This window comes from Myodes glareolus, chromosome 7 (assembly GCF_982192425.1).
Source record: "Myodes glareolus chromosome 7, mMyoGla1.1, whole genome shotgun sequence".
NCBI classification, from domain to species: Eukaryota; Metazoa; Chordata; class Mammalia; order Rodentia; family Cricetidae; genus Myodes; species Myodes glareolus.
In genome coordinates, this window is record NC_142032.1 from 101,689,962 (window position 1) to 101,712,310 (window position 22,349).

The 22,349-nt window shown below is 38.9% G+C and overlaps 1 protein-coding gene and 1 pseudogene across 1 annotated transcript; both read right to left on the minus strand.

The window, feature by feature from the left end:
• Positions 1-1,952: 1,952 nt before the first annotated feature.
• LOC125397333 (olfactory receptor OR51C1-like) lies at positions 1,953-2,895 on the minus strand (annotated as a pseudogene).
• Positions 2,896-9,428: 6,533 nt separating this feature from the next.
• Positions 9,429-10,373, minus strand: LOC125397268 (olfactory receptor OR51C1-like). Its single transcript, XM_048429547.3, has one exon. It carries the CDS (start codon positions 10,371-10,373, stop codon positions 9,429-9,431), a length of 945 nt encoding a protein of 314 aa, XP_048285504.3.
• Between the last annotated feature and the right edge of the window lie 11,976 nt (positions 10,374-22,349).

A 22,349-nucleotide genomic window follows, 5' to 3' on the forward strand; every position in this document is an offset into this window, starting at 1 on the left:
GTGGCATGAATTTGAAAGAAAACAAGGGTGGGTATATCAAAGGGTTTGGAGGGAGGTAAGAGAAGGGTGGACTGTGTAATTATTTTATGATAACAATAAAAAAAGAAATAATTTTAAAAACAAAAATAAACACCAAAAAACTGTACATTCAGTAACAAAACATGAGAGCATGGGAAAGCCTTATCCAGGAGAATCTAAACACAATGTAGCAATTAAATGTACTGCCAATGCTTGGATATAATTCTGATATAAAAAGGGGCATTAGGTTAAACACATATACACACACAAAGAGAATTCTGAGTGATAAGCACTAATGAGTTCACCTTGGCATCTTGATGTGGAAAGTGTCCTTCACTGATACAAAGACACTACTGGTCATGGAAATGGGTTGTTAGCAGGAACTTTCATTGTCTCTAAACATCTTTTATGAATCTAAACTTTTTTTTAAACTAAATCTATTTTTCAAAATACAGGAATGCCCAGGAACCTGAGACTAAATAGGCCGTGGACCTGGGGGAGAATCAAATACTATTGTTCTACTAAAACAGTGGTTCTCAGCATGTGGGTGTCGACTCCTTTGGGGTAGAACGACCCTTTCTCAGGGGTTGTATATGCAATATCCAGCATAACATACATTCACATTATGATTCATAATAGTAGCAAAATTACAGTTTAGAAGCAGCAATAAAACAATTTTATGGTTGGTTGGGGGTCACCATAGCGTGGGACACTGTATCAAAGGGTCACAACAGCAGGATGGTTGAGAACCATTGTGCTAAAGAAACATAGCAATAAGACAGCTCAATGACATTCTGCTACACTCATAGATCAGTGTCTCACTCAGCCAATGTCAGGAAAAATTCCTAATGGAGAAAATGGGAATAACACAGAGAGCCACAGCTAGCCAGGAGCAGAGTAGGAGACTTTGGAACAGTCAGTCTGGTCCAGATGGATGTTTTCATCAAAACCCTCCCATCGGGGTTCAGGGAGCTATGCAGGAACGGAGTGTACATGATATACACTGGCACTTCATTAATGAAAACTACCTTTCTCTTTCCCACTAAGTCTCAATTGCAGACATCTTTAATTAATTTTCCAAGTACCCAACTGTAAAGAAATTTTTAAAAAGTAAACATTTATGGTGGATTTATTTCCTATATAAAAACTGGATAAGTTAGTAACTCCTATAATCTACTTAAACTTTCTCTTAATTTTATAGCATTCAACATAGTCTCAAGAGCATGAGAAAATTAGTCTAACTAGTCCATTAGATCTTTGTACCTTTCCTGGGGGGGGGGGGGAACTTCACCATCCACTCCACTTTGACCTTTCACCCACATTCCAACTGAAGATTTACAGTTCTATGACTCATCTTTAACTATCTCCATTAAGTTTCCCATACTCTCTCCAGTGACACTCAACACAGTCTTCACATCATCCGCCTTCCTAGTGTTTCACTTTTACCTGTTCACCTTTATATGAAAATGAGCATCAGTGTGTATGTATCCTAAACACTCAAGTTCTCATGAAGGTATAAATTATATAGATAAAAAATGCCTTGGTTTGTAAAATATCTGCAACACCTAGCAAAATAACTTCCATGTACCAAAATTTCAAATAAAAAAGAAAGGGTAAGTTCACCATTCCTTTTTCAATAAGAAAAAGATGTGAAAAAAATCCACATTGGAACTATTTAGTGAGAAATAGTTATCAGTGTTTTCAAGTCTTTCATTATAAATGCTACAAGTACCAGGACATTTTAGAAAACACTGACATATTTCGAAATCTACAGTTTACATTATTCTCTCCTGGCTCATACATTCTTTATTGAAACTAAATCTGTCACTTTGGTATTCTCAAAACAAGCATGGTTTTCAACATTGTAACCTCCTTATAAGTCACCTTCCTCGCCCACAGAGTGACAAAGAGCAGAAAACATATGAAGTGACCGTCTAACTCTTTGCCATGCTGGAAAGAAGAACTTTCAGCACAGTCTTACGTATCTGCTTGGTCTGTAGATGATGGGGTTCAGAACAGGAGGGGTCAGCAAACAGGCGTTGGCAACCAGAGTATGGACATAGGGTGGAGCTCGTTTTCCAAATCTGTGGACAAAGGACAGACTGAGCAGTGGAATATAGAACACAGCCACAGCTCCAATATGGGAGATGCATGTGCTGAAGGCTTTCTTCCTCTCTTCTGGGGAAGCAATGCTGAGGACAGTTCTAACGATCAGGACATAGGAAAGAATGATGAAGACAGAGTCCACTCCAGCAGTGGAGATCAGGGCGGTGAGCCCAACTGCACTGTTGACCCTGGTGTCTGTGCATGAGAGCTTCATGACGTCAGGGTGGAAGCAGTAGGAGTGGCGGAGCACATGGCTGCTGCAGTAGGACAGTCTCTTCAGGAGCACTGCCAGGGGCATCTGAATCAATGTTCTGCACACAATTGCTGCTCCAATTGCTACTAGTTTAAGATCAGTTAAGACAGAAGCATGTATCTAAGAGGACTGGAGATGGCCACATGGCAATCAAAAGCCATGGCCAATAGCACTGAGGACTCCATGACAGTGAAGAGTTGGATGAAGAACATCTGTGACAAGCAGGCATTGAAGCTGATCTCCCTGGCATTGAACCAGAATATCCCCAGCATGGTGGCCAGAGTAGATATGGACAGTCCGAGGTCAGCGGTGGACAGCATGGAGAGGAAATAATACATGGGCTCATGGAGGCTGGGCTGAGTGATAATGGCGAAGAGAATCAGGCTGTTCCCTGAGAGGGCAGCTGCGTAGAGAAAGCAGAAGAGGATGGAGATCCAGGTGTGGTAGGCTTCCAATCCAGGCACACCTGTGAGCAGGAAAATGATGGAAGAAGATGAGGTGTTCTGGAGAGTTGACATATTCAATTCAAATCAGTATTTTCAGTTAAGTATCCTGCAATGATAATATAGATTGATTTATGATGCACTCAGTCCAAAGTGGATCACTTCACTAGTAAACATTGTAAACATTTCTGAAAGACAATAGCCATTGAAATAGCTTATCAAAATGGAGGAAGAAAACTGAGAGGTCAACTGAGAATACTCCTTTAAGGGGCCAAAGTCAAGAAATGAAGAATTACATAAGGATGACACTTTATACAAAAATAATATATTAAGTGAATTAAGCCAGACTAGGAAAGGAGAGAACCACATGTGTTCTCTCCCTTGTATGCGTCTCTAGAAACATATGAACGCATAAGACAGAGCATAAGATGTGTATCTTAGAGGCTGTGACTAGAGTAGCAGCAAAGGGAGAAGGCAGTTACAGAGAGAATCTGATTAAAATACACTGTGTGCCTGCATGGCTGTGCCATGCTGAAACCCTCTGGTTATACAAACAGTGCAAATAATAATATAAGAAGACAAGGGCATTCAATGTTATTTATATCCATAAATTTAATAAATAATGAATAATATGTTTGCTTATTTCTTCTTAAAAATAAAAATCAATTAAAAGATATTTAAAATTATATGGATAGCAAGCAGCAAATGCAATGATTCTTTTGGTTCATTTACAATGTTACATTTGTACCTGAGCAGTTTCAAACATAGTGTATGTATGGAATTAGGACACACAACCAGAATGGAGTATGGGGAATGCTCAGTATAAATATTATTAAAATTTGCATTTTGAACTTTTATGCTGCCTTGGAAGCCAAGGTCTTCCGATGGAATGCTGTAAACTTTGAGTGGGTTCAACTGCTCTGACATTTGCAGTGTGACAAATGGCTGAACTGCACAGTGCCTCAGTTTCCTCATCTCTAACAGGACAGTGTTACCCCTGATCCGTGGGATTCTGTGACAATTAGGCTGCTAACATCTGTGGAGATCTCAGCAGAGTTCTGTTGATAGGAGTCGTTTGCAGCTAGGTTAACAAATTAAAGTTTAAGATTATATAATTTTTTTCCTACATCATTCCCTATGTGTCTCTTCTTACCTACTTTCCTTTCTGTCAGAAAACTGAGAAAAGGACAGGAATACTAATCTAAGTATGACTAGACAACGTTTACCCATTAATCTCTTCCCCCTTTAAGTTCTTTTTAACCTACTTTTCTGATTCTTTCTGCAAGTTTCCACACACATAGAACAAGCCACTGCTACTACAGCATATATACATGAGGTTTTTTTATAACTAGTGAGTTTTTAGTGAAGGTGTGCACACATGCTTACATGTGCACATCTGTGCCTACATGTGTCCGTGTGTGTGTGTGTGTGTGTGTGTCAGAGGATGGATTTGAGTACATGAGTACAGGTGGTCACTGAAGCCTGAAGCTTGTGGTGACAGATTCCCCAGAAGCGGAAACAACAGGTCAGTGAGCCACACATCAGTGCGGAGAACTAAACCCGAATACTCTACAAAATAGTGTATGCCTACAGCTGCTGTGCCATCTCTGTAACCTCACATAGGAGCTTTCTTCAGCCACAAAGAACACAATTACATAATTTTCTAGGAAATTATTGTAATTTAAATCATCATGATAAAAAAATAAGACATGTTAAGAAAAATAAATATCATGCTTTCTATTAGAATATACACAATGTGTTTTTTGTTTTTTGTTTTTGTTTTAGAACAAAATATTTTTAGTTTTTCAAACAGTGTTTCTCAGTGTAACCTATACTGAAACTCAAAATGAAGACCAGGCTGGCCTCAACTCAGAGATTCACCTGCTTCTGCCTCTGAGGCTGAGATTATGCTAACCACTGGGAATATATATACAGCAAAATATTAGAAAGAGGCTATCACAGATATAAAAAGGGAACCAGTGAATGTGATAACCACATATGAAAACAGCACAATGAAACCCACTATTCTGTAAGCAGGTCTTCAAATTAATCAAAGCTCTGTTGCTACTTTGCAGAGCACACAGAGGTCAGTCTCCCCAGTGAGCTTCTAATGAGGGTGCAGCTTAACAGCAAGTGTGAAGGAATGTAATCTGTAATTCAAAATAAGAACAATGAGGCAAAATAAGCTTCTCAACTCAGGATCTAACAGGGCAGAGCCTGACTTCTCATCACAGACAATCTTCACCAGGAACTGGAGTCCTCTCCGGAGATTATTCAGAATATGGGCAGAAATTAAATCTTTGTGGTACAAATTTGAGGTCTCCAGTTTCCTGCTGCCTAGCGACTGGAGGAGGAGACTCCTGCATCCTAGCCCCACCTCAGTCCCATGCACGTGGTCCTCTCACAGCATGATGCTGTGCCTCTTCAAATCCAAAACAAGCACCCCCCTCCCCCCTCCCGCAGCTTCACGTTGCCAGCAGAAGCTCCTGTGATTAGGACACAGAACTCAGGACTATCTGTGTTTAGGCTGACTTGATGTAAAGCTACCAAAGACCCTTTCTGCATGGGTGAAACTCAACTTAGTTTAATATACATGTTCACTGCGGTGGTTACTCACTACATTAGCGTGCCTTGCTCACGCCAAGGAAACCAAGAGGTTGTTCTCATACAGAACAAATAATCCGGGGTGAATAGCAAACTTTACTGCCCTCTAGAAAATCTACATACTACAATTAACTGAGCCACCAACTCTCCAAACCTTTTTTTATTATTTCTTTTATGTTTGAGATTATAACATAATTACATAATTCCATCTTTTCCTTTCCTCCCTATAAGCTCCCACATACTCCTCCAAGCTCGCTTTCAAATTCAGGACCTCTCATTAATTGTTTTAATGTGGATATATGTGTATGTATATTCACTTAGTGAGCATCCTTTTTTCTCTAGTTTCAAGATCACCACTTTATATAACACTTGAAGCAGTTCTGCAAGAAGTGTAGATATATGGCTGTAAGTAGTTTCTTTGCCTGTGTTCCCGGTTCCCAGACGTTTTTCCACTGACACCAGTCAGGGCTCTGCAAACCACACCTGCCGACTCCTGCCCCTGCAGCACTCTTCTCTGGCTCCATCACGAAGTCAAACTCAGTATCTCTGCACTGTAGACAAGCTGTTTTCACAAACTGGCAAACAGAAAACTCTGACAAACTCTACCTGAAGTTTTCCTTACTTGACCAGCCACACATGATGTGACTGACTTAAATGATATAGTTCTATCTTTTCTGAAAGAGACTAAGCCCTTTAGACTTTCTATATGATCCAGAGTTATAATAAATCCAACATAATTTTCTGGTTATGGAAACACTCAATGATATCACCTTCACTAGGACAAACCATAAGGAAACACTTCTTGCTCTGGAGTTACGTGTTTTTCAGAGTCATCCACACAGACTAATGGTTATTCTATTGCTTAATCGTGTCTTCTGAAAACATACCTCTGCAAATCAAATAAGCTGGTGATAGGAGGACACGTGCTTATTGTCATTATGTGCTTTTCAAAGGTAGCATCTTATTTTTGATTACTTGGCATGTGAGAGTGTGTAGTGGGTGGGGCTGTGCTTACAAGTGCAGGTGACCACAGAGGCCACAGTCATTGGGTCCCCTGGATTTGGAGTTATGTGCAGCCTATTGTGGTCCCCTCACCATGGGTGCTGTAACTAAACTTGGAAACTCAGTAACAATTTTATGTCCTCTGGACCACTGAGTCCTCTCGCCAGGCTCTCATCATTACTCATTAAAACTTTCGATATATCATAGGAAATGAAAATAACTGATAAATTATTATGAACCTACCTAAGGACCTCACTGTATGGCCTTCAGACTCCCCCTCTCCAGTCCTTCAAAATCTCTTATTCAGGTTACACAGCTTAGAAAGTAAAGTTTGAAAGTTGTGTGTGTGTGTGTGTGTGTGTGTGTGTGTGTGTGTGTGTATGGGTTGGTGTCTGTGTTAATATACTCACATGCTTGTGGAGGTTGCCTGTGCATGCACATACATGTGACAGAGCAGGACTTCAGCTGTGTTCTCTATCACCTTTCATCTTATTCTCTTCAAACAAGGTCTCTCACTGAGCCTGGGGCAAGGCTGGCAGTTAGGAAGCCTCAACATACCCACCGTTCATCCTCCAGGTGTTGGGTTTTTACACGGGCACCAGAGGTACAGACTTCACTTACCATTCTTACATAGCACCAGCTCTGACACACTGAGCTGTCTCCCCAAGTCACTCCCACAAAATGGGACGAAGTCTCACATGTTTAGCCAGGCCTCAAACTCTCTGTGTGACCAAGAATTACCTTGAATTTCTGATTTTTCTGCCAATTCTAGAGTATTGGAATTACAACAATACAACCATTTTATCCTGGTTTTCCACCACATCTCATTTATGCAAAACCAGGGCTTTGTGCATGCTACCAACTGACATATATCCCCATGTCCTGTACCAGAAATGTTAAATATGATTCGTGAACCTCATTTTTAGTTTGCAACACCATTTGCCCACTCCAGGCGTGTGTGTGTATGTGTGTGTGTGTGTGTGTGTGTGTGTGTGTGTGTGTGTTTGTCTATGTGTGTGTCGGGGGGGGTATCTGTGTGTGTGTGACATTTGGGATTGTTCACAGATGACCCTGGTTTAGTACTGCATAAGAATCACTTCTCTGCTCAACCACTTGTTGACACTGGTTTATTTACATTAAGATGATGATATCTCACGTAAACTATGACACAGTATTTAAGGTTCTATGCTGAGCTACCTTCAGTTGTCTCCTTTCTGGCTAATGATTCACCAAAATTGTTGGAATTCTGGGCAACTCTAGGTTCCATGAAATTCCTTTCATCAACTAAACCAATTTTTCCAGTGAGTACATACCAGTCAACATTTATGAAGTTTGGCTGGTCAGTGATGGTATGTGGGGGTCAAAAATGGCAGCACTTGTAAAGAATTAGTGTGATAGCAAGCGAACAGAATACAGGAGGTGTGTGACGGTGACAAGGAAGATGACAATGGAGGGAGCGGGGCACACAGGGCAGGAGCAGCAGCTGACGCTGGACGGCAGTTCTGCATGCTCCAAAAAACTCAGAACTGTATAAATGCTCTCACCTCTACACAGCAAGACAACCTTAATGTACCACAACTAAACTCTCTCAGAATGTATGGCCGAATCTACAAGTTTCTGATTTTCCTGGGTTTCCTTGGGAATCAAGAGGACCTCCCTGAAGTTAATGGAATCTTTTTATTCTTACAAGAAACAGCAGAGGTAAAGTATATTGTATTCCTGAATGCAACAGCTTTACTTACAAGTACACAGGTTGTTCTTTTGAGCCTTTCTAGAGAAGAGGGCTGAGGAGCTGAGGTCTTCTGCTCAAGGATACAGAGAATGCATGGAGAGACCTGTCTCAGACTTTCTGAAATCTCTGCATGCTCGTTAGTGTCTGTGAAGAAATGGGTGCTATGAATCTCTCTTCCCAAGTCTGAGAATCTCCTACAAAATCACATTTGTAAAAGCCCCCACCCATGTTGGAATGTTGAGTGTCCTGATCCTGTGTAGGTCTTGGGCAGGGAAACATAGTTGCTGTGATTTCATGACTCTGCAAACTTCAGAAAGATGCTGTCATTACCAGCCCATAGACCACCAAATATCTTTACTAATTCTTTCAAAAAGCACTGTAAGGATTTAACATGTTCCAAAGTTTCCCTAGAGAAATACAGAGAAAAGAACACTCTTTGTCCCTCAGAAACTTAAACCCAGTGACGAAATAGATGTTAAAAATTAATACTCAATCACAATACTTAGTTTTCATTAATCATTTTAATTTGGTTATTATGGCATACGGGATGATAATTCACTATATGTACTCAGTGCGTATTGATAAAACTAAGTGTTTTCATCCCCTGTATATTATTTAAATATCATATTGAGCTAAATTAGTTGTATAATTCTGTGATACAACTTCAGTTTCAATGTATGACTGCATAGTGTGATGATAAAATCAATGGAATATCCTTATACATTTTAGGCAAGACATCACCATGGCCTATATTATTATTTCAATAATAATTCATTCAACAGAGAGATCTCAAAACCTCTTTAAAGAACTAGAAAAGTATTTATTTCGAGCAGTTTTTATTTATGATGGCTTCTTTAGTGATTCTACTATTTCATTGTCTTCAACTATGAATGTTTAATTAGCAATAATATCATTTTAAAAGTATTGTGTACATTATTAAATTATTCAAGCATATATCTATTAGGATCTGTATTATATGAACCATTAATAGCTACATAATCTAGAGAATTGAATTCAATTTGTCAGTGGACATAAACACACTTGAACAATATTGTGCCAGGTAAAGCAATAATAATAGAATAATAACTACACATTGTATTCTGTCATTTGGGAATCCATAGTGTAAAACTTTGTATGAATGAAATTGCAAGATTATCAAAATAAAAAAAATATTATTTATTAACAAACTCTTTCAAACTACAGTCTTAAATCACAAAAATGAATAATCAAACACAGAAATTCAGTGAATATAATCTTTAAAAAGAGAACCCTAAGGTGGTTTAGTGAAGAATACTTTAATCATGGCCTTGCGAATTTGTTTGGTCTTCACACTATAGATTATGGGATTCATCACAGGAGGGATGAGGAGATAAACATTGGCAATTAGAGCATGCACAAATGGAGGAGCATGCCTCGCGAACCTGTGCACCAAGGACACACTGATCATAGGGATGTAGAAGATGGCAACAGCACTGAGATGGGAGACACAGGTGCCAAACGCCTTTTTTCGCTCCTCCTTGGATGCAATGGAGAGCACAGAGTGGATGATCAGAACATAAGAGAGAAGGATCAAGACAGAGTCCAAGCCTGCATAAGAGATGACAAGGGTCAGGCCAAAGGCACTGTTGACTTTGGTGTCTGAACAAGAAAGCTTCATCACATCAGTATAGAAGCAGTAGGAATGATGGAGCACGTGACTACGACAAAAAGACAGACGCTTGAGGAGCAGGAGTAAAGGAACAAGAGCCGTGGTCCCCCTAATTACAATTACAAACCCTACCGCAATGATCCGTGAGGTGGTTAAGATCATAGCATATCTCAGTGGGTTACAGATGGCAATAAAACGGTCAAAGGCCATCACCAGGAGGACTGAAGACTCCATGAATGAAAAGCCATGGATAAAGAACATTTGGCCAATGCAGGCATCAAAGCTAATTTCTCGAACATTGAACCAGAAGATGCCCAACACAGTTACCAACGTGGAAAAGCACAGACCCAGGTCTGTGAAGGACAGCATGGACAGGAAATAGTACATGGGTTCGTGGAGGCTTGACTCGGTGATGATGACAAAGAGGATCATGCCGTTCCCAGAGATGGCGATGGCATACAGGCAGCAGAAAGGGATGGAGAGCCAGGCTTGAGAGGTCTCAAGACCAGGAATGCCAGTGAGGAAGAAGACTGTTGGGTAGGCAGTGCTCTGGTTGAAGTACAGCATAGTGACTTGAGGAAGCAGATGCTCTAGGGGGACAGGTGCACATCCTGTAATGACAAGAACAGAAATGCTTCCAGTCTCTACTACATACCGTGCATTTAGGAACACTAGAGAACAAGTTCCTGGTCTTCATCTTTAGTAGAAAGGCCAAACTATTTGCTATTATATTAGATGTCAAACTGAACACAGGTCTACTGGGGGAGGAAACAGCACTAACATCTGTGAGGAGACCCAGGTATGTTTGGGTCTCTGTATACTCACATTGGAAAGGAGAATAAATTAGGTAGTGAGGATTGGCAAGATGACTCAATAGGTAAAGGACAATGAAGTCAAGCCTGATGACCTATGTTCAATCCCAAGAACCCACAGGGTAGAAGGAAATAACCTACTTCAGCAAGTTGTCATTTGACCTCCTTCCACATCTATGATACATGTTCAAGTATGCACACACACACACACACGCATGTACACACATACATACAAACACATGCATACACACAAAGGACAAACATATAATAAAGTGTTAATAGGTAATAAAATTGTCTTCCAGTTCTATGGCGTTGGACATGGCTGACAGGTATCTCTGAGCAATAAATGTTAATCGGCCCTACTATTCATAACTTCTCAATTTCTGCAGTCCATTCTTGCCCAGTGAAAAGAGAAGAATAAAACAGTATTAGAGTTTTTCTAATCATGACTGAATAAATATATAACAACTCTCAGTGTAAAGACATCTAAATATTAGAAAAGAACCAATAACTCTGCACAAATAACCCACCCTCGATGACAGAAGGAGAAGCTCTGCTTACACAGGTAGTAATTGGAAACCTAATTATGTTTAAGGAAAATTCTGCCTGCAGAACGAAGATGTGAGGATGACCTCACTAGGAGCTAACAACTCACTGGAAGCTTGTGGAAAGTCCCTGGAGCAGAAATTGCCTAGCAGAGGCCGTGGTTTTCTACTGTTCAAAGGAATATTAATGTCAGAATGAAATGGAGTCTCCTTTCTCTGTAAATGTGTCAATCAGAAGAACTGAGGGAGCTACTTTATATTGTGTCTGAAGCTTCCTAACCTACATTTTCCTCTTCAGCATGTTTGACTATAATGTAAATGTCTGTCCCTTCTATTCATGGATGCGTGTGTTACAGTGTCCCCTTGTGTGATGGATATGAGCTAAAATTAGATGTGTCTCAACAATAAAGCCTGCAAATGACCCTGAGGAAGTCAACATTGAAAAGTTGTGACTCTGGACACAAGCAGAAGAGTCAGCTAAAGGTGTGACAGTTCTGTGGTTTTGGAATGGAAGAAAATAGGGTTGATCAAAACTGAAAACGTTTGAGTATTGTGATATTGCCTTCCAATGAGGCTTATGGAGAAGCAAAGTTTCTCTAGATTGTTTTAGAGGTTTCAGTTCATGACTAAGCACCTGTGTTATTTTAGTCCCATGGCAGCTCAACATGGTAGGAGCATTTCATGAAAAATAACCGAGAATCAAAAGAAAATGAAGGGGGGACCCCCAGTTCAGTCTTAAGGGCATGCCACTAAGAAACAAACCCCTCCTGCCACAGCCCACCCCTTAAAGTACCCACCACCTCATGATCCTCAAGCTGAGACCCTACAGAATAATTCAGGTCAAAATACAAATCTCTCTGTCTCTCTCTGCCGCTCTGAGGAATCACAGCATTGGGTGAGTAGTGAGTATTTGGTCTCTACTCCTATTTTTCAGAAAACCATTCATGTGTTTATATTAGATATCTTGTCAAGCATCTTCTATGACTTCTAAATTCAGGCCTGAGGAAAAGGGTACTATCTGTGTGTCCCTGAGTTATTTGCACCTTGTAGTCATGACTCTGCATTTTCACATTAGAAAGTGTTTGCTTTGCTTTTTCTTTAACTCTAAATCTCCCTGGTGCTCTGCTCTCAGACAACTTCTTTTAGATTTATTTTAGACATTTTCCCACACCAGTCCTGTGACTGCAGCCACATCAATCACGTTGGCGAATGTCAAACACTGACAGCGGGGCAGAAGTCACTTCCCTTGAGATTCAGAGATAGGCTCTTGTCTCGATTCTTCCAGAAAACTTGCAAGTAAAAATGTCAGTCTCATCTTTCAGCTGGATCCAAGACCCTGAAACCCACAGGGCTTGTTTTGATTGGCATTAGTGTAAACTCAGTTCTCTCTCTCTCTCTCTCTCTCTCTCTCTCTCTCTCTCTCTCTCTCTCTCTCTCTCCTCTGTGCGTGTGTGTGTCTGTGTGTGTCCGTGTCTGTGTCTGTGTGTCTATGTGAAAGAGAGAGAGAAAAAGACCTTCATCTGGAGATATTTATGTAGACTTATTGGAGTATTTAAAGGTGAAAGAAAAATTCATTTTCTTACTTTTTTGAAATTAAGACTAAGGCTTCACTTTAACACAGACCGTGGGATAAGAACCATTATTTTCTTAGAAAAAAAAAGGGGGGGGGACCTTAAAATCATGTCTACTTTGTTTGAAAGATAAAGAATTAAAAATATCAGTTCTTGGTTTTCTTTATGCTAATTCTGTGCTTTTATCACTTATTTTGGCATTTATTTTTAGTGTATTTGGGAGCTTCATACATGAGTATTGTGTTTACATCATTCCCACCTAAGTCTCACCCTTCTACTCTTACATGTTCCCCCATTTCACAGCCTTCTTTCCTTACAGTGAATGTCTAAGACCTCGCGTAAAACAGGTATTCCTAAGACAGCACACCATGTAGATGGCCATTTATCAAAAGCACAGGAGCACCTACCTGTGCTCCCAGAATTTAGGAGGGGGGCAGTAGGGTCCAAGTTCAAGGGGTTATCCTCAACTGTCCAGCATGGGCTAGAGACTCCTTTATGAAACAAAAGTGTCAAGAAGGGGAAGAAATGATAATCTTTGTATATAATTGAGGAAATGTGAAAATCACGCACCATTGAGTGTCATCTCAAGATCCTCTACCACTGCCTTCCAAGTGCCAAGTTCACAGGCATGAGCTTATATGCCCAGCTAGGATAATATTATAAATAATTCATAAATTTCAAGCATTTTACTTCACTTAATCTGAAGTTTTTTTTCTGGTATGAACTCCCTGGAGTGCTATAATCAAGGATAGGCACAAAGAAATGTATTAGCAAACTTGGAAGGAAGAATAAATAACTTAGGAAAAACATGATTCCTAATTCACTTCTGGAACAGATAAACAAACATCAAATAGCTATTCTTTTTAAATTTTATGCATTTTTATTTATGTACCTTGTGAATTTCTGGGCACCCTATATCTACAGATGCCCAAGGAGCACACAGCCCATAGAATTCCCTGGACCTGGAGGTTCAGGTGGTTGTGAGCTGGTACTCCACAAGTTCAGTAAGTGATTTTAACCATTGTGTCCGCTCTTAATGCCTGAAATAGTTATCTTTGTACGTTATAAAGTGTGTCCCCTATGCTGAGAATCCCCCATCACAAGGACTATGAGGCAAACATCCCTATAGCCAGACCACCAAGAGCATCAAGTGGACAGGCCATTCTCACCAGGAAGTCTTACACACATCACAGTCACAACAGCACCAGTGAGTGCCACCACTCCACCTTACAGAGGGGGAAGACTAAAGACAAGGAAATCAAGGCTGAGAGGAGCCAGGCCACATTCACCCAGCAACTTGATGGTAGAGACCCAAGAAACGAACTCTGCCCTGCATGACTCCAACTCTTTGGTCTTGCAACTATCTGTTTAAAAGTGATTTCTTTAACTTTAGTTATTTTATTTTTAACTGTACTCTTTAAACTTTATGATTTAGTAGACTCTGTATAAGGTTTTCATTCAGTTAATACCCTCTCCCCTCACTGTCCCATCCCCTTCCTCGCTGGACCCTTTTGTCCAGAGTGTGCCCCTTTCTGCTTTGTTCAATTTTCTTCTCCACTCCGCCCCTTAAAGTCTCCTATTGGTCCAGTCACACGGGATCCTTCAAGTTTCCTCTCCGTTACCCATATTTATTTCCACATGGATCACATATTTAAATGTTAACAGCTAGACACACGCCTGAGGGAGAACATATGGTGCTTGTCTTTCTGAGTTGTGCTTACTTAGCTTGGTAGAACATTTTCCTGAAAATTCACAATTTTGTTTTTTCTTTAAGGTTCTAATTATAGAATGAATTATATATTTATAATTGTGATCTATATTTATAGTAACTATTTTGAAGGTTACATTTTAAGTAGATATAACCTACAAAGTTATTATATGTTATATCCAGTTAATTACAGCTGGGTTTATATTAACCAATTCCTTTTAACTACATACTGTTGTAATAAATCTGAAGAATATACACTGCCTGTTGGACTTCTAAAGTCTTCATTGCCCTCAAACTGTGACATCATATACAGAATTTCAGAATGGGTCTAGAAGGGAAGCATTAATCATGCTGACAGATTTTTAAAGGCAGAGGAGAGAAAAAGATAGGAGAGGAGAGGAGAGGAGAAAAAAGGTGAGGAGAGGAGAGGAGAGTAACCCTCAAAACTTACAGGCCAAGATGTTCTTCTACACTAAGGGTAGAGGGTCAACAATCCCAGTCCTGCCTTCCAAACACAGGCTCCAAAATGGTTCTGTTTTTCTTGAAGAACCCAAAAGAGAAAAATCTTGTAATGGGAGCCCTCTAAGACTTGAGAAGGGGAGGTTTTATAAGGACTCCAGAAGCTGTCTGATGAGAACCTTTTGCCCAACAGAAAAAAAAAAAAAAGAAAACATGAATTCCTAGGAGAAAACTCTGCAGAGCTATGTCCTGCTAACCCTTTGTGCTCCAGGTGACATACTCATGATTATATTTGCCTTTAGTCTAACTTTACTCTTACTCCTTCAGATACCATGTAGATGAGTTTCAATTTCTGAGCTCATTCAGGAGCAGAGTCAGCCCCAAGGAGCTGTAGACAGAGCTCTGCTTAGGGCCAAAACCTAGGGGAGAGGGTTCAATGGACAAAAATCCCACATATTGTTTATAAATATTTCTTTATATTTAAAGGGGATATGCTATAGAGATTGATACTTTGCATTGGTATGAATCTTGTTCTATTGGTATTGTTCTTGCCCTACAAATTTAAGGTCAATTTTGTTATATGTATATTATAGGTTATTAAATAGTCATCTATAATAGTCAAGCTTGTACTCATATCAGTTAGGCTTTCTAGATGTACAGAGATATATTTCAGATGGGTAGTTGTTTTTCAAACCTTTCAAAGACTAATAAAACACAGCATTTAAAATGTTTAAGAACTTAGAACTTTTCATGACAAATAGACACATCTGCTCCTGGCAACACTAAACTGCTTCAAGAGGATGATGGACATTGAAGAGGTTTCTCATGGAGTCTGCTAGCCATTTGGGCAAGAAACTGCTCCTCCCTGAACTACTTGGTGGTATGCTGTATGAACTGGACATGTGGGACCCACAGGAAAATGACTGCTGAACTTGCCAAAAGAAGGTGAGACAGTCCTTTGGGGTTCCTGCCTCATGAAAGAGTCTGTGAGACATTCTGCAGGATACAAAAGAAAGTGACTGACAAACTGCCAGTAGAGGTGGAACTGTCTTTGAAATTTCCTGCTTCATGAAAAAGTCTGCCAGATACTATAGACCTGTATGTAGGCTACAGATGGATGCCCCTATGTATCAGAGGACCTTTGGGTGACTGTCCAGGCAGTGAGATATCTCTGTCAATTCTAGAGTTTTGTAAGTTGCTTACAATGCAACTTAGGTGATATTATATCCTTCTGGGGTCTTTGATGGAGTTGAAGAATAGATAGTTATAATTATAGTTTTTCTTAGTTATGATAAAAGATAAAGTAGATATCAATATTTTAACTGTGATTCTTGATTGATAATTGTTTTGTTATATGTAATATTACTATGTTTTAAAACTTCCTTTTTATTTAAACCGAAAAGGGGAGGTGATGTGGGATTCCCCTCTGTATGCTATGAATATGTTTTATTTCAATTAGTTAATAAATAAACTGCTTTTAGCCAATGGCTTAACATAATGTAGCCAGGCTGGAAAAGATAGAGAGAGCAGACAGAGTCAAAGAGGGATACCATGTAGCCACCAAAGGAGAAAAATACCTGTAGGAATGTGCCAAGACCTGGCCGGTAGGCCATGGCCTCATGGTGATACACAGATTAATAGAGATAGATTAATTTAAGATAGAAGAGTTAGCTAGCAATACTCCCGAGTGACTGGTCAAGCAGTGTTTTAGTTAATACAGTTTCTGTGTGATTATTTTGGGTCTGAGCAGCTGGGAACTAACAAGCAGCCTCCACCTACAGTGACCATGAGCCTGTTTCACCGCCATCACAAGACACAGAACTCATATGGTAGAGGATGTGTTGAATAACTGTGGTCACTGAAGCCAAGTACACATATGTAATTTGGAAATCAAGTCTTTCCCTGCTTACTCTATAATTCTTGGGAATTACAAACAATGTGCACAGAGCCACAGAAACTAGAAACCGAAACGGAAATAACTAAACAAAGACAACAGATTCTGTCAGTCCCTGTGCAGTCCTTGCCAGGGTATAAAAGATGATCTGATAACTTTCCCTAAATGGTATATTAGCATATTTACCACATATGCTAATGGAGAATGCCCTATATGAAAACAGATATCTTTTCTTTAAAAGTGGCTTTTGAATTTTCTGTGTTAATAATAAAGTTTTGATACTTAATGTCAGCTTGGGAATCTAGTAGCTTCATAAACAAAGAATATTACTTTGCAAATATGCCTACTATTCAAAAAGACTATCTAGTAAAGCAGCTGAAAAACAGATTCATAAATGTCCTGCTTAAAGTCCCCTTTTTGTCTAGATCTCTGGGAAAGACTGGGAAAACATGTTTTTTTTATTTATCTAGTTCATCATGAACCTAAGAAAATATGATTTCCTTTTGAGCATCATCCTGACTAACAGAAACAGTTCTTGCCTAGACAGCGCTTCAACAGATGGTAAGGCATTTTCCCAGATTTTTTTTAAATTTGCCAAGAAATGCATGACACTCCATGGGAAAAATGCACAGTTCAAATAGTCACTTCCAAGATACTGAAGCCGAAAAAGATGCCTAGTAGTTACAGGACATAAATGTGAAAAATCTTACTGCCCTGCTGAACACACTAATCCTATATGCACAGTTGTAAGATCTGGGACACAGTTATCACAATGTCAAGATCTATTTCAGAGCAAACCACAAAGATTGAAAGATTTCAGTAGCTGAAGAAATAGCAAGTAGATACCCAAAGGACACATTTTCACAAGATAAGCCTCTGTCTAAACAGCCTGTCCCAAACTTGAGTATTTTGAATATGGCCAGTACATAGCAAATTTCCCAGCACCTTTAACCACGGAAAAGAGTAAATCAGAACTACACAGAGATTCCACCTCACTGTCAGAATAACTGTCACTTGAAATCAAACAACATTAAGTGTGGCAAGGATGCAGAAGAAAATAAAATTTTATACACTGGCTGTGGTGATGTAAGGTATAATCAACTATGGAAATCAGTATGGAAGTATATAAAAAAAAAGCTAAAATTACAGTTAACACATAGTCCAGCTAGCTACAGCATTTCTGGGCACACTCAAAGGAATCTAAGTACGCATGCTACAGAGAAAACTTCATTCATGATTACCTAAGCACAAAATCCAAGTTAAGAATTTGACTCGGGTGTCCATTAATAGAAAAATGGAACACAAAATGTGGCATATATATGCAAATGTGGCATATATATATGTACTATGAAGCTTATCTCTGCCCTAAAGAAAAATTAAATAATTTCATTTGCTGAAAAATTATGAAAATTATGTTTATATTGCTAACTAAAGTAATCCAGGCAAGAGTGACATGCATGCAAATTATACAGATAGGTGATAAGTAGATAGATATACAAACAGACAGACAGATAAATAGATGGAACATTAAAATATAAAGGTAAAGGGGAAACTAAGAAGTGAAGGGGAGACCAGTAGAAGAAAGACAGCAGAAGAGGAAAATAAGTTAATATGGTCAAGGTATTAATACTCTTGAACCAAAAAAAATGCCAAGGAACAAACATGTTAAAATTTTCAAGTTATGAACACTGTATTAAGTTAACAATACCACTTTAAGTTATTAAGTATTTTGTTTATTAGGTTAATAAAATTGTTTGGGACCAGACAGTCTTTACCTAACACTTAGCTCTGTCACCTACCATGTTACTGTGAGCTGACAGGCGATCTGCACCACTATTTTTATATCTTGATATAGGGAAATAATTATATCTGTAAAATAAGTATATTCTAATATGCATCCATGACACATAGCCTACACAATAGACTCAAAACATGCTACTAATGGCTCTTACTGGTTGCTATCATTTTGTGCGTAAAGCCCTCAATACACCAATTTAGCGAGCTATTATTCATTGCCTATTATGTGACAGTTACTGTGTTCCTGACATTTGAAGTACATAGTTGTACTCTGAAGAAGAGATAAAACCACCATCATATAAAAGGCAAATCTGATCTGTACATGATGTTTTCAATTCTTTGTCATCCTACAGTCCTCATAACTCTGTCCTGGGAACTCTCAATATCTCCTCAGAAACACTGGAGTGGGATCTGCTCTGTTCACTCTTACACCCTCAACATCTTTTCAGTATAGAATATGAGGTGGAACCAGACTATATTGTACATCGGTAAGGATGGAACTGAGGGCCTACCAGAGGCTAAGCCAATTCTGTAACAAGAAATAAACTTTCCTCCTTGAACACAAAAGAGAGGAGATAGATGGAAATATTTGTAACAGCCACCAGAGGCTGATAAGAGGAGGGAAGTGTGAGCTATGTCTCTATACACACTAGCATTCCATAGTCACTGCTGTCTAGAACAATAGCATAGGAAATCCTCTTCTCATCCAACATGGCCAGATCCAGGAAAAGAGACGGACTGTGCTGTTCTCAGACAGTGGAGCCAGGAACGACACAGACCTTCTGTCTTTATAAATGGTGGACTAAATGGAGACACTTTTGCTGCAGTAACCAGTTTTCATTGCTACTGTCATTTTATTTCTACAATTTAGATACACTAAATCTATATTGCACAATTTGCCTTGGGAGCTTTGGAATATGACCCTTACTTCCTGTTCTGGCACAGCCGTCCATATGATCATCTGTGCATGAAGCACAGAGGCGGAGGAGGCCTGACTATAAATAGTTCATATATTCCCTACACTGAAAACTTTCCTTATATTCTGACTACTGTAGACAATACTATATTCAGCGCTCCTGTGCATAAAATTCAGCCTGCATTTTTTGGTGTTTTCCTTTCAATAAATTTTTAGAAATGGAATATATAGGAAATTTAAAACCGTAATAAAAGCTGGAAAACCCACTCTCTTAAAGTTTATGCAAACAGCTGTAAAACAATGGTTAGCACACTGTAGCACAGCAACAAAATATCGTGCATTGTAAGTTCAAAACAATTCTCTGATTTCATAGGAAAGAATATTTTACTATTTGCTGCAGTAAAATGTTGACATTAACTAAATAGGATTTATCTCAGGTCCAGACAGAACACTTTACTCATGTTGAATTCTGACTTTCCAGTTTGAGTTACAAAACTTAAGAAATACAAAATGTAGTTCAAAGATGATACAGACTGGCATGCTTCCTGAAATCAACAGCACTGATGCTGGTATACTGATAAATTATTTTCTGGTCATGTTATTGATGAACCTTGTGATCCACTTTTCAGAAATCTTAATAATATCACCATTAACAGTTCTGTTAAACTGGTATGAAAATAAGGCAAAGAGAGGAGCCCTAGTTAAAATTTATATACAAGATATGTACATATCCTTTGCCAATATGCACACTGTTGTAACATGCGTATATCACATGCTACCATTGTTGTAAGTCTGCTATTCTGGGAAAGCAATTTCAGTCATAGAAAACACAAGCGTGATTTTTTTTTCCAATTACTTTCTGAAACTCTTGGGAAGACAGTCTGTGCTCTAGAATCTGTCCAATCTGATGTGAAAAACACCTTCAAAGATCCCAAGAAGCTCTCTGTAAGGATGCACATGAGCACACACACACACAGAGAGAGAGAGAGAGAGAGAGAGAGAGAGAGAGAGAGAATACGATATCTACATGAGAAAACTTAATAGGTTCCTCAAATGGTTTAATTATTAGAAACTGCATAATTCAAACTGATATTAGATTTTTCCACCAAATTTACTATCATTGGTGTGTAGGGCATAGGTTAATACGGGTGGGTCTCACTGAACTAAAGTCAAGGATTCAGAAAGAATCATTTTTTCACAAAAGGTATAGGATGAAAGACTACAGAATTAAGCATGGAGGATTCTCAAAAGACTAAAACTGTAATTACCATGTGACTCAACTGTATCACTCCTAAGCATATTCCCAAAGAACTTTATATCCTATTACAAATGTTTCACACCCATGCTTATTGCTGCTTCATTCATGATAGCAAGGAAATGAAATTGATGGATAAATAATATGTGATTCATGACAGATAAATAAATAGATAAATGATAGAAAGAAAGAAAGATAGATAGATAATAGATAGATGATAGATAATAGATAGATAGATAGATAGATAGATAGATAGATAGATGATAGATAGATAGATAGATAGATAGATAGATAGATAGATAGATAGATGATAGATAGATAGATAGATGATACATAGAGAGATAGATAGTGATAGATATAGTGATAGAATAACAGTGATTTTATTCAAAAAATTAAATTAAGAAATTTAAGTGAGAGTACCTTGGCTCAGAAAGACAAATAAAAAACTGCACTATTTCACTTGTGGATGATAGCTTCTAATTTTACACATTTTTTATGAAAGTGGCCGCAAGTGTGTATAAAACTTGGGAAACTGCAAAGGAAACCCATGAAAACAGGCGGCGGGGGGTGTCTTTAAGGGAAAGTGGTGGCAAAGGCAATAAAACACAAGCGACAAAAAGAAAAAGCAGGAAGGACTAAATTGAAAGCATCTAACGAGGTATGGGAGCTGAGAGACAGAGAACAGGAGAGGGGAGGGGGATTGCAATAAGCAAAGACTAAGTGTGTGTGAAAATATCATAAAGAAACCTACTACTTAGCCAAGCATACTGGAACACACCTTTAATCTCAGCACTCAGGAGGCAAAGAAGGGTGAGTCTCTATGAGTTTAAAGTTAGTATGGTCAACATAGAAAGTTCTAATCTAGTCAGAGCTATGCGGTAAGGCCCTGTATCAGAGATGGGAGGGGGAAGGGGGGACTTGGATAAGGAAATTTCAAAATCACTTTGTGTACTCCTCAAGTTTGTCCATGGATCTTGGCTTAATGGCTCCTTTTGTGATCTCCAAAAGCACTGAAGAGGGTGATGAGCCTTTGGCACACAGTCATCTCTTTAGTTATCCATTTTAAAGGGTTGTGTGAAGAGTGGGTCAACCTAAACAACCTCATCACAAACCTTTAACTTTCATCACATCAGAAAGTTCAAAATCTCTTTGAAATGCAAATTACCACATTCAGATTCTAGACATTAAGAAATGTCTAGATATACTCAATTTAAAAAAAAAGTGTCGCAGTGTGTTTGACATATAAGACCAGGAAAATGGTAAAAAACAAAGTCTACAGATGTTTTCAAATATAGATAGGATCTGTAAATGTAATGGATATCAGATATAAGAGACAGAAATCAAGGCTAACTCAAAGATCTATACACCCAAAAGTGGTCCTGCGATATTTTAACTGCAGGAGCAATTGAAAAAGGCATGTATATAACCAATTTGTGGGTAATGCTTACAAAGTCTGAGGAAGGCACCACCTTAGATAACATCACTGGCCGAATGCATCACATGCCCATATTCCTCAACATAATAGTCTCATAACTTGAAGACAGTATGGATACATCAAAATTATTCTAGTTGGCCCCTACCTTGTC